The following is a 13,612-nucleotide window of genomic DNA, read 5'->3' on the forward strand; positions in this document are numbered from 1 at the left end:
ATCTTCTGGAGCTCTGGGCGATCAGGCTTGCATTAAAAGCATTTCTTCCCTCTCTCAGAGGGAAAGTGGTGCAGGTGTTCACGGACAATACTACTGCCATGAGGTACTGCAACAAACAGGACGGAGTAGGGTCCTGGACCCTTTGTCAGGAGGCACTTCGCCTTTGGACATGGCTGGAACATCAGGGCATTACCCTGATGGTTCAACATCTGGCGGGTTCCCTGAACACCAAAGCGGATGAACTCAGCCGTCGATGCACAGCCGATCACAAATGGCATCTCCCTCCGGAGGTGGCGCAATGTCTCTTTCAGCAGTGGGGAGAGCCTTGGTTAGATCTGTTCGACTCCGCAGAAAATGTGCAATGTCAGCTGTTTTGCGCGTTGGAGTTTCCGAGGTGGCACTCCCTCAGAGACGCTTTTCGTCTCAAGTGGAACTCTGGCTTTCTTTCCCGCCTATAACTCTTCAGCCCAGAGTTCTCAAGAAGATTAGGAACGACCGGGCCCACGTCATCTTGGTGGCTCCAGACTGGGCACGGAGAGTATGGTATCCAGAGTTTATCATCATGTCCATCGATCCTCCACTCAGACTGCCTCTTCGGGCGGATCTTCTGTCGCAGCAACAGGGGACAGTTCTTCACAGGAACCTGTCCAACCTCTGCCTTCATGTGTGGAGAGTGAGCGGCGACAGTTGACGGCTTTTGAACTTCCAACCGAAGTCTGCGATGTTATCTTGGCAGCCAGGCGTCCATCAACCAAAACTGTATACGCCTGTCGTCGGAATCAGTTCGTGGCATGGTGTACCAACAAATCTGTTGATCCCCTTTCTGCCCCTCTATCCGAGGTTCTTTTGTTCATTCTTTCTTTGGCCCAGCAGGGCTCTGCTTTGGGCACCCTTAAAGGGTATTTATCTGCCATTTCAGCCTTTCTTAGGCTACCTGATCAGCCCTCACTATTTAAATCCCCTATGGTGAGTAGATTCCTAAAAGGACTCACCCATTTATTTCCTCCCACTCCATTTACCATGCCTCAGTGGGACCTCAATCTTGTACTTACTTATTTGATGTATACTCCTTTTGAGCCAATGCATAATTGTCCCCTGCGGCTCCTCACCTTCAAAACTGTCTTTCTTGTTGCGGTCACCTCTGCTCGAAGGGTGAGTGAGCTTCATGCCCTTTCCTCAAAACCTCCATACTTGTCTGTGCACCCTGACAAAGTAGTGTTGCGCACTAAGGCTTCCTTCCTAAGGTGGTCACACCTTTTCATGTAGGCCAGTCCTTCACTCTGCCTACTTTCTACACACCCCCACATCCTTCCCATGAGGAGGAGAGACGCCACCGTCTGGACCCAAAAAGAGCGTTGGCGTTCTACCTCAATCGTACTAAAGATTTCTGGGTGGATGATCAACTCTTTGTTGGGTATGTGGGTGCAAAAAAAGGGAAGGCGGTGCAAAAGCGCTCCATCTCCCGATGGGTGCTAATTTGCATCAAAATGTGCTACACTTTGTCAAAGAAGCAACCTCCTGAGGGCTTGCGTGCTCATTCCGCCAGAGCAACTGCTGCTTCCACTGCGTTAGCATGAGGAGTTCCTGTCCTGGATATCTGCCAGGCAGCTACGTGGGCGTCTCTATACACGTTTGCTAAACACTACTGTCTGGACAGTCAGGTCCGTCAGGATGGGTACTTTGGTCCTGCAGGACTTCTTAGTATGATCTTGGTTTGCAGCCCACCACTGAGGATGGCATTGCTTGGGTAGCTATGCTAAGGTAAGGAGTCTGCAACTATAAGTCTCTATCCGATATACAAGGTTCGATGGCATCTGTCGCTGTAGATACACATGTTGTGCATAGCCCGCCATCTGGTGTTGGGTCGGAGTGTTGCAAGTTGTTTTTCTTCGAAGAAGTCTTTCGAGTCACGGGACCGAGGGACTCCTCCTCTTTGTCTCCATTGCGCATGGGCGTCGACTCCATCTTCGATTGTTTTCTTTCCGCCATCGGGTTCGGACGTGTTCCTTTCGCTCCGGGTTTCGGAACGGAAAGTTAGCTAAATATCGGAAAATTACGTTGGTATTGTTGCGTTCGGGATCGGCTTAGTTAGAATCAACACTGAATCGAAGAGTGAAGAGCTCGGTACCCTTCGGGGTAGTTTTCGATCCCCCGTCGGGGCCTGGTCGGCCCGACCGCGTGTGAAACAACGCTGATGGAACGGACCCCGTTCCGTTTCTGTCCTAAATGCCACAACAAATACCCGTATACAGACCAACATTTGGTCTGTAACCTGTGCCTGTCGCCTGAGCACAGTGAAAAGACTTGCGAGGCCTGTCGTGCGTTCCGGTCCCGAAAAACACTCCGTGACCGTCGAGCCAGAAGACTGCAGATGGCGTCCACGCTGACAGCTCACCGAGAGTTCGAGGAACAAGAGGAAGAAGGAACCTTCTCGATCCATGACTCGGACTCCGAGGAATTCGACGAACAAAAAACTGTGAGTAAGACGTCGAAGCCAGCACACAAGAAAAGTGATAAGGCCCAGGGGACGCCACTGCTACCAGGCCATGGCTCGACCCATAAATTCGGTGACCGACCATCGGCACCGGAAAAGGCCGAAATGGTGCCGAGATCGTCCGACTCCGGTCGAGACACCGGCACGCAGCCTTCTCGGGACCGAGAAAGTGCTGCTAAAAAACGTCGACGCCGAGATAGCGGAGCCGAAACTGCTCGACGCAGAGACAGCGGCACCGAGGAAGATCGACGCCGAGAGGGTTCGACTCCGAAAAAGAAGAAGGTCACCTCTGAGCCGAAAAAGAGTACAGACAGGGTTTCGGTGCCAAAACGACCCGCAACCGACCCAACTACCGGTTCCTATTCAGAGGAGCAATCACTGTCCTCTCAGCTGCGAAAGCATAGATTTGAGGAAGAGTTGCAATCCACCGAAGTGGACCACACTCAGAAACGTATCTTTATACAGGAAGGAACAGGGAAAATAAGCACCCTTCCCCCTATTAGGAGAAAAAGGATATTGGAGTTTCAGTCAGACCAAGCACCACAAACGAAAATGGTGAAAAAGGTAACTCCGCCACCCTCTCATCCACCTGTAACTAACGTTTCACCGGCACAAACTCCATCACATTCCCCGGCTCACACCACCATGAGCCAAGGTGACCAGGACCAAGACGCTTGGGACTTATACGACGCCCCAGTGTCGGACAACAGTCCAGAGGCGTATCCTACAAAGCCCTCACCACCGGAAGATAGCACAGCATACTCACAAGTGGTGGCTAGAGCAGCAGAGTTCCACAACGTGTCCCTACACTCGGAACCAGTCGAGGATGATTTCTTATTCAACACCCTCTCCTCCACCCATAGCTCCTACCAAAGCCTGCCTATGCTCCCAGGAATGCTTCGGCACGCAAAGGAAATCTTCAAGGAGCCGGTCAAGAGTAGAGCAATAACACCAAGAGTGGATAAGAAATATAAAGCCCCTCCCACAGACCCTGTTTTCATCACCTCACAGCTGCCACCAGATTCCGTCGTAGTAGGAGCAGCTCGCAAGAGAGCCAACTCCCACACATCTGGGGATGCACCACCCCCAGATAAAGAGAGCCGCAAGTTCGATGAAGCCGGAAAGAGAGTCGCAGTACAAGCTGCAAACCAGTGGCGCATCGCTAACTCTCAAGCACTACTTGCGCGCTATGACAGAGCCCATTGGGACGAGATGCAACACCTCATTGAGCATCTACCCAAAGAGCTACAAAAAAGGGCGAAACAAGTGGTTGAGGAAGGACAGAACATATCTAATAATCAGATACGCTCCTCTATGGATGCAGCGGACACAGCTGCAAGAACAATTAACACATCTGTGACTATAAGAAGGCACGCATGGCTACGAACGTCTGGTTTTAAACCAGAGATACAGCAGGCAGTGCTCAATATGCCATTCAATGAGAAACAACTGTTCGGACCAGAAGTGGACACGGCAATTGAGAAACTCAAAAAGGACACTGACACTGCTAAAGCCATGGGCGCACTCTACTCCCCGCAAAGCAGAGGCACTTACAGCACCTTTCGCAAAACAACCTTTAGAGGGGGGTTTCGGGGTCAGGCCACACAAGCCAGCACCTCACAGGCAACACCGTCCAGCTACCAGGAACAATACCAAAGGGGAGGCTTTCGGGGCCAATACAGAGGACAATTCCCTAGGAATAGGGGAAAATTCCAAAGCCCCAAAACCCCTACAACCAAACAGTGACTCACATGTCACTCATCCCCTCCACACAACACCAGTGGGGGGAAGAATAGGTCAGTATTACCAAGCATGGGAGGAAATAACTACAGACGCTTGGGTCTTAGCAATTATCCAACATGGTTATTGCATAGAATTTCTACAAATCCCTCCAAACATACCACCAAAAGCACAGAATTTATCAAAACAACATTCAGACCTGGAAATAGAAGTTCAAGCATTATTGCAAAAGAACGCAATAGAACTAGTACCAAAAACACAAATAAACACAGGAGTTTATTCACTGTACTTCCTAATACCAAAAAAGGACAAAACACTGAGACCAATCCTAGACCTCAGAACACTAAACACCTACATCAAATCAGAACACTTTCACATGGTCACGCTACAAGAAGTGTTACCATTGCTAAAGCAACAGGACTACATGACCACCTTAGATCTCAAAGACGCGTATTTCCACATACCAATACATCCGTCGCACAGGAAATACCTAAGGTTCGTATTCAAAGGAATACATTACCAATTCAAAGTATTGCCCTTCGGTTTAACAACTGCACCAAGAGTCTTCACAAAGTGCCTAGCAGTAGTGGCTGCACACATCAGAAGGCAGCAAATACACGTATTCCCGTATCTAGACGACTGGCTAATCAAGACCGACTCACTGACAAGGTGCTCACACCACACAGATCAGGTCATACAAACCCTCTACAAACTCGGTTTCACCATCAACTATGCAAAATCACACATTCTGCCGTGCAAGGTACAACAATACCTAGGAGCCACAATAGATACAACAAAGGGAATAGCCACTCCAAGTCCACAAAGGGTTCAAAATTTCCAAAAGATTATACAACGCATGTATCCAACACAAAAAATACAGGCGAAGATGATATTACAACTACTAGGCATGATGTCCTCATGCATAGCCATTGTCCCACACGCACGATTGCACATGCGGCCCTTACAACAGTGCCTAGCATCACAATGGTCTCAAGCACAGGGTCAGCTTCTAGATCTGGTGTTGATAGACCGCCTAACATACCTCTCGCTTCTATGGTGGAACAACATAAATTTAAACAAAGGGCGGCCTTTCCAAGACCCAGTGCCACAATACGTGATAACAGATGCTTCCATGACAGGGTGGGGAGCACACCTCAATCAACACAGCATCCAAGGACAATGGGACGTACATCAAACAAAGCTGCATATAAATCACCTCGAATTGTTAGCAGTATTCCTAGCGTTGAAAGCATTTCAACCCATCATAACCCACAAATACATTCTTTTCAAAACAGACAACATGACAACAATGTATTATCTAAACAAACAGGGGGGAACACACTCGACACAGCTGTGCCTCCTGGCACAAAAGATATGGCAATGGGCAATTCACAACCACATTCGCCTAATAGCACAATTTATTCCAGGGATCCAAAATCAACTAGCAGACAATCTCTCTCGAGATCACCAACAGGTCCACGAATGGGAGATTCACCCCCAAATTCTAAACACTTACTTCAAAATTTGGGGGACACCTCAAATAGACCTATTTGCAACAAAGGAGAACGCAAAATGCCAAAACTTCGCATCCAGGTACCCACACAGGCAGTCTCAAGGCAATGCTCTTTGGATGAACTGGTCAGGGATATTTGCGTACGCTTTTCCCCCTCTCCCTCTCCTTCCATATCTAGTAAACAAATTGAGTCAAAACAAACTCAAACTCATACTGATAGCACCAACGTGGGCAAGGCAACCATGGTACACAACACTGCTAGACCTATCAGTAGTACCCCACGTCAAGTTGCCCAACAGGCCAGATCTGTTAACGCAACACAAACAACAGATCAGGCATCCAAACCCAGCATCGCTCAATCTAGCAATCTGGCTCCTGAAATCCTAGAATTCGGACACTTAAACCTCACACAAGAATGTATGGAAGTCATAAAGCAAGCCAGAAGACCATCCACTAGACACTGCTATGCAAGCAAATGGAAAAGATTTGTTTGCTACTGCCATCATAATCAAATTCAACCGTTACACGCATCTCCAAAAGGTGTGGTGGGTTACTTACTACACTTATAAAAATCGAACCTGGCCTTCTCTTCCATTAAGATACACCTAGCAGCGATATCTGCATACCTGCAGATTACCCATTCAACTTCACTATTTAGGATACCTGTCATTAAAGCGTTTATGGAAGGCCTCAAAAGAATTATACCACCAAGGACACCACCCGTTCCTTCATGGAACCTCAACATCGTCTTAACAAGACTCATGGGTCCACCCTTTGAACCTATGCACTCTTGCGAAATACAATTCCTAACATGGAAAGTTGCATTTCTCATCGCCATCACATCTCTAAGAAGAGTAAGTGAAATTCAGGCGTTTACAATACAAGAACCTTTTATCCAACTACACAAAGATAAAGTAGTCCTAAGGACCAATCCTAAATTTTTGCCAAAGGTTATTTCACCGTTCCACCTAAATCAAACGGTAGAGCTACCAGTGTTCTTCCCACAGCCAGATTCCATAGCTGAAAGGGCACTACATACATTAGATGTCAAAAGAGCACTAATGTACTACATTGACAGAACTAAAAACATCAGGAAAACTAAACAACTGTTTATTGCATTTCAAAAACCTCACGCAGGAAACCCAATATCGAAACAGGGTATAGCCAGATGGATAGTTAAGTGCATCCAAATCTGCTACCTTAAAGCAAAAAGACAACTGCCCATTACACCAAGGGCACACTCAACCAGAAAGAAAGGCGCTACCATGGCCTTCCTAGGGAATATTCCAATGCACGAAATATGTAAGGCAGCCACATGGTCTAAGCCTCACACATTTACCAAGCACTACTGTGTAGACGTGCTATCAGCACAACAAGCCACAGTAGGTCAAGCCGTACTAAGAACCTTATTTCAGACTACTTCCACTCCTACAGGCTGAGCCACCGCTTTTGGGGAGATAACTGCTTACCAGTCTATGCACAACATGTGTATCTACAGCGACAGATGCCATCGAACTGAAAATGTCACTTACCCAGTGTACATCTGTTCGTGGCATCAGTCGCTGAAGATTCACATGTGCCCACCCACCTCCCCGGGAGCCTGTAGCCGTTTGGAAGTTAGCTTCAACTTTGTACATTTGTAAATATATTAAATCTTAGATAGGTACATACTTATTCACTCTATTGCATGGGCACTATTACTAACAAACAACTCCTACCTCACCCTCTGCGGGGAAAACAATCGAAGATGGAGTCGACGCCCATGCACAATGGAGACAGAGGAGGAGTCCCTCGGTCCCGTGACTCGAAAGACTTCTTCGAAGAAAAACAACTTGTAACACTCCGACCCAACATCAAATGGCGGGCTATGCACAACATGTGAATCTTCAGCGACTGATGCCACGAACAGATGTACACTGGGTAAGTGACATTTTCATTACTTACCTTTGGTAACAAAATATCTGGTAGAGACATATTCTAGTTGCAGATTCCTTACTGCCCACCCATCCTCCCCGCTTGCAAACGGATTTCTAGGGACAGGGATTCCTCCTTTCAGGTCCTTAGCTCTGGCGAACCAATCTCCATGTTCTTAGCGGCTCTGCGCTTTGGCGTGGAAAGTCGTAAAAGAAACTGGTGTCATTGCGTGAGGGCGGCGTCTATATACTACTCCTGACGTCGTCAGGGCGACTACGATGCCAACAACGCCCGCGGAGTCGACCAACGCCACCTTCCGACACGCAAGGGTATTGCTCGAAGAAAAATATTCAGATCCAGTCTGACGCCTGGGGGAAATTCTAATGTAAGGAATCTGCAACTAGAATATGCCTAACAGATATTTCATTACCGAAGGTAAATAACTAGTACTACAATACCAAATCAACAATTCCTTCATTTACTACCACTAGTCAGGCTTCAAGCCTCGTTGGAGCAGTTATACAACCCTCTAATGAAAATAGTGGCATCAGCTTCCTCGTCTTGCTCAACGTTTCAGCAGCTTTTTATTCAGTCAACCACTAAACCATATTGAACATTCTGTCCACGAGATTCAGATTGTGAGCACCTCGAGTGTCCTCATTTCTCTTAACTTGACCTCTGCTTGCTCAGATGAGGCAATAATCTGATCTATAAAGTACACCAGCGATCCATCCTCATCATTGTATGTATATCCCATAAATAAAACTGAGTCGTAAAAAAAAGTGCTCAAACACACACAACCAGAACCTCTCATGTCCAAAACTGCCCCTTCCATGTGAATCAGGAGAGGTGGGGGGTGCTCCCTGTCGCACCCCAATGTGAAAACCTTAGGCTTCATCAGATATTAAACTCAATGGTCCACATTGGCAGAAAGATGTGAACTGCCTGTTACCACCTCATTACTGAGAATAATCAAACTATGGCCCATATTTATGAAACGTTTGCGCTGCCTTAGCGTCAATGTTTGACGCTAAAGCAGTGAAAACCTAACTCCACATTTATATTTTTATGCTAGACCCGTCTAGCATCAAAATATTGGAGCTAGCGCCATTTTTAGGGTGTGCCAACCCCCCTTGCGTCATTGAGATGCAACATAAGTGTTCCCGTCCTAAAAAAGACGCTAGTCCCCCATCGCCATATTTAACTCCCGGAGCAGAAATAAAGCGCGGGTGGGAGGCGAACCAAAATATTGGCAGTAAACCCTCTTTGCGCCATTAATTAACACGTGGTCAGGCCAGGTGTTAAAGTGCAGGTAGGCCCATTTCCATGAGGAAACACCATGGAATGGGCACAAAGATGCCCACTCCAACCCTCCTCAACACCACCACCCATACCACAGGGACAATACTGGACGAGGGCGTCCATCCCAAGTAAGTTGCAGGTAAGTGTATGTGTGTTTAGGGGCCCCTTACATGGGTCCCCCTGCCTGGCAACTGGGTATGTAGGGCTTGCCCAGGGGATACTGGTCCCCCTGTGGTGGGCATAGGGGTGGTGGTAATGACTCCTGTCTATACTTGGACAGGAGTCATGTTTTGGCTGCTTGTGCGTCAAAAAATAATGCTAGGCTGATTAGCGGCAGAAGTTTTGCAGCTAACCAGTCTAACGCTAGCCATTCCTTTGCACCATTTCATAAATATGGCACACGGATGGCTTTAAGGAATGGCGTTAGCAGGTGTTTAAAAAAAATAATAATAATAAAATGACGCACAACTGCTCTGCATTAGCACAGTTGTGTGCCATTTTTCATAAATATGGGCCTATATTTGCCCAGTTTAAGTCTCCAAGCCGTAGTAGTCTTACAGCAGCCCCCATCATACAGGTCTGAGTCATTAATATCGCCATGTCTGCACCCTCGCACATATTTATACTCTTTTTGTGCAGAATGTGTCATTTCTTTAATGCAAATTTGGCGCAAACTGAACTCCTTATTTATAATTTGACGTTAGACACGTTTAACGTCAAAATATAAGAGTTTGCACCATTTTTTTGGATGAGTGACCCTACCTTGTATCCATGAGATGCAAGGTGGGTGTTTCCATCCAAAAAATGGTGCTATCCCCATAGCTCTATATTGATCCCCCATGCTAAAATGACGCACGGGTGGGAGGCGGGGCTAAATAATGCAAAGCTTGTTTAGCACCATTATTTAACGCCTGGGTCAGACCAGGATTTAGGGGACCTGTGGAGCCATTTCGATGGTCAGATACCATTGAATGGGTCCACAGGTGACCGCCTCAAGCCCTAGGAATGCCCCCACCAGAGGGACACCAGAGGATTGGGAACCTCATCCCAGGTTAGTCCAGGTAATTATTTTTAATATATATTTTTTGCCATTAGGGGCCCTAACTTGGAGGGCCCCTGCATGCCACAGGATGCAATGGCTATGCCCAGGGGACACCTGTGCTGGCCATTGTGGTGGTGGGCATGACTCCTGTCTTTCCTAAGACAGGAGTCATGTTTTTGGTGGTTGTGTGCCAGGAAATGGTGCTAGTCTGGTTAGAGGCATTTTTTGCCTCTAACCAGGCTAGCGTTATCTTTTGAGGCACAACCTCCTCCTTCCCTACCGCCACCCCCCACCCGGCTTGCGTCGTTTTTCAGGACACAAGCTGGGCCTTACCACTGGCATGCGCCATTCTATTAACATGATGCCCGGCATGTTTCTGAGAATGAAGCAAGCCGGCGGTAACGTTTTTGATGCAAAACTATAAATATGGGCCCAAGTATCCTATACGATGCCACTTGACTCAGAAGTCTAAAGTAATATACTGTCCCAAATACGACTGACACCATCCCAACACAAATTATATCCCTCCATTTCAGAAAGTGTATCATACTAGCCCATTCGTAAAGAATCCCAACCTATCTGAACCTTTCAAGTACAGTCCTAGACCATCTTTTCCTCTCTGTGTTCAGCGCTCTGTAGCTTAACCACGGGATTTTACTTGTAAATACATGGGACCATAATCTATACTATTTTTGAGCCACATTTGGATCATGTGATGCAAAGCGGCGCAAACTTACAAAATACAATTATATTTTGAACGTTTGCGCCGCTTTTGCGTCAAAAAATGACACAAGTGGCACAAAAAAATATAAATATGGGCCATCGTATTGAAGTAAATTTTCTTTTTTTTTTTTTCACCTATCTCTGCAAGATCGACATAATTTTTTTCATTTGCTTAAAGGGTCATAATTCCAGCTGGATTTTCTTGTATGCTAGTATTTTATTTATAGAAATACTATTCACTTAATTTTTTTCAGTAATATGAATTAAATGAGGTCCAAATTTTAGCTAAAAAGTCTATATTAGCCTTAAAGTTTAATGACGGTTTGATCTCTCTTTCAGGAAGTATCATTAGGTGCATGAGGAGGTTAGAAGAATTACTTCGACAGATGTGCCAAGCCGCAAAAGCAATTGGAAACACTGAACTGGAGAACAAGTTTGCAGAGGGTATGCAAATGTAGCCAGTATTGTCCTTTTGTGTTTAAAGTGATTCTTACATGTCTTGAATGTGTAGGTTGTAAAAATCAATGCTGATTCTACTGCAAATAGTCTTATTGCAGGTTCCAGTATACCATGCTATTTGCACAAAAATGTATTATGCTGTTGCGCAGTGATAGGTGTATTTCCACTTGAAGAAAGTACATCTTAAGGAGTATGAGGTAGAAGTGCTGCAGTACTAACGCTCCTTCTTTTCTTTTGTAGGAATTACAAAAATTAAAAGGGATATTGTCTTTGCTGCAAGCCTGTACCTTTGAGGATGATGGCAAACATTTCTGAAGCAAAGTAATTATCTTCAGGAATTGCAGGCGATCCATTTGCACAATGCTTTCTGGCTTACACAGATGGACCCAGTCTCAGAACGTTGCAAATTTGCTGTAAACATTTTAATACTTCTGCTTGATGAATCTGGATCCTCAAGCAACATTCGAGCAAAGCATGTTACACCTTGTTTGTACATAACTGTGTTACCACATTATTTTAATAAAAAATTTACAGATGTAAATATTTTGTTATAGTTTATAAGGCTTAAAACAAAGATTTGTATTTATTTTAAAAAATTAAAGCTTTTTTAAACGGTGTTCATTTTACTATATACAAGTAAAGTGGGCATCCAAGTAGTATAGCAGCAGTCCTGTGAAGACATTCTTTAAACATCGGGCAGGAGTATCCTTTCACACCTTCCTCCTAAAATCATTTTCTCTTTGGGAAAGGGAGAACACTTAACATTAGTGTCTCATGGCTGGTGATTGCTACCATAGTGATTTCCATTTGTTGATGTTTCGTGCAAAGTGGTATGTGAATCTTCTTCTTTCTCACATTTGCGCCCCATTTCTTTGAAGAAATCTGAGACATAGACCACCTAAAATGTAAATAACAGATTTAGAAATGTTTCTCTCAGTTACAGCAACCGTTAGTTATTTCCACAGATCACAATTGAATGGCATTTTCAAAGATAAACCCATGAAAGGCATGCCTTGTACTCGCAACAAAATAGTGTGTCATAATAAATGTTGAAGAAAGCTGCAACAAATGGTTTTCAGTGCAACGATCCCGTAATTACAAGCAAGGTAATAAACACACAATGAACCTGTAGGAGGCTGGCCTTGCTTATAGTGTGTACTTTGTGGTACTTACACCTTGTGCCAGGTCCAGTTATCCCTTATTAGTAGATTAGAGGTGTTCTAGCAACTTAGGCTGATAGAGGTAGCTATAGCAGAGCAGCTTAGCCTGAACTAGGAGACATGCAAAGCTCCTACTATACCACTGTTATCACTTAGTACTATATCATAAGAAAACACAATACTCAGAGTTACTAAAAATAAAGGTACTTTATCTTAGTGACAATATGCCAAAAGTATCTCAGAGGATATACTCCCTTAGGAGGTAAGTAATATCCACAAAATATATACACACAAACCAAAATCAGGTAAGTAAACAGTTAGAAAAGTAGTGCAAACAATGTAGAATCACAATAGAATGCAATAGGGAGAAATATGCCTAGGGGCAATACAAACCATATACTCCAAAAGTGGAATGCGAACCACGAATAAACCCCAGGCCTAGTGTAGAGGGTCACTGGGAGTGTAACAAAACCCTAAGGGTGTCCAAGATACCCCACCCCAAGACCCTGAAAAGTAGGAGTAAAGTTACCCTACTACCCCAGAAGGACAGTAAAGTCGAGATAGGGGATTCTGCAAGGACAACTGACTGCAAAACACTGAAGATGGATTCCTGGACCTGAGGGACCAGTAAAGGAAGGGGACCAAGTCCAAGAGTCATGCAATTGTCCAGGGGGTGCATGAGCCCACTAAACCCTGGAAGAAGGTGCAAAAGGGCTGCCTCCGGGTGGAAGAAGCTGAAGATTCTGCAACAACGGAAGGTGCCAGGAACTTCTCCTTTGGTCAGATTTTCCACAGCGTGCTGGAGGATGCAGAGTGGTTTCCACGCAGAAAGACCGCAAACAAGCCATGCTAGCTGCAAGAGTCTCGTTGAGGATTTTGGGTGCTGCTAGGGCCCAGGAAGGACCAGGAGGTCGCCCCTTGGAGGAGGAGACAGGGGGGGGTGCTCAGCAACACGGAGAGCCCACACAGAAGCAGGCAGCACCCATAGAAATACCTGAACAAGCACTTAGAAGATCTGAGGACGGCGGTCGACTCAGAACAACAAAAGAGGGTCCCACGACTTCGGAGTCTAACTCAGCGAGTTGGGCAATGCAGGACGGAGTGCTGGGGACCTGGGTAGGCTGTGCCCAAAGGAAGTCTTGCAAAAGTGCATAGAAGCCCGAGCAGCTGCAGTTCACAGGATTACTGTCTGGCGTGGGGAGGCAAGGACTTACCTCCACCAAAGTTGGACAGAAGGGCCACTGGACTGTCAAAGACACTTGGAC

General features: G+C 45.9%; 2 protein-coding genes across 5 annotated transcripts in view; one reads left to right on the forward strand and one right to left on the reverse strand.

Annotated features, from left to right (window-relative positions):
• MTREX (Mtr4 exosome RNA helicase) overlaps nt 1-11,728 on the forward strand; it is a 629,876-nt gene extending 618,148 nt beyond the window's left edge. For both annotated transcript variants that reach the window (XM_069222101.1, XM_069222093.1), the window contains 2 exons: nt 11,068-11,172; nt 11,428-11,728. In XM_069222101.1, the coding sequence (XP_069078202.1) occupies nt 11,068-11,172; nt 11,428-11,480 (158 nt within the window). In that variant the 3' untranslated portion in view covers nt 11,481-11,728. The remainder of the gene's footprint in view (nt 1-11,067; nt 11,173-11,427) is intronic.
• PLPP1 (phospholipid phosphatase 1) overlaps nt 11,595-13,612 on the reverse strand; it is a 220,090-nt gene continuing 218,072 nt past the window's right edge. For 2 of the 3 annotated variants that reach the window (XM_069222132.1, XM_069222122.1), the window contains one exon: nt 11,821-12,085. In XM_069222132.1, coding sequence (XP_069078233.1) covers nt 11,960-12,085 — 126 coding nt within the window. In that variant the 3' untranslated portion in view covers nt 11,821-11,959. Of the gene's footprint in view, nt 12,086-13,612 lie in introns of all 3 variants that reach the window. The other variant, XM_069222113.1, reaches the window with a different exon arrangement.

Source organism: Pleurodeles waltl, chromosome 1_1 (genome assembly GCF_031143425.1).
Source record: "Pleurodeles waltl isolate 20211129_DDA chromosome 1_1, aPleWal1.hap1.20221129, whole genome shotgun sequence".
Lineage (NCBI taxonomy): Eukaryota > Metazoa > Chordata > Amphibia > Caudata > Salamandridae > Pleurodeles > Pleurodeles waltl.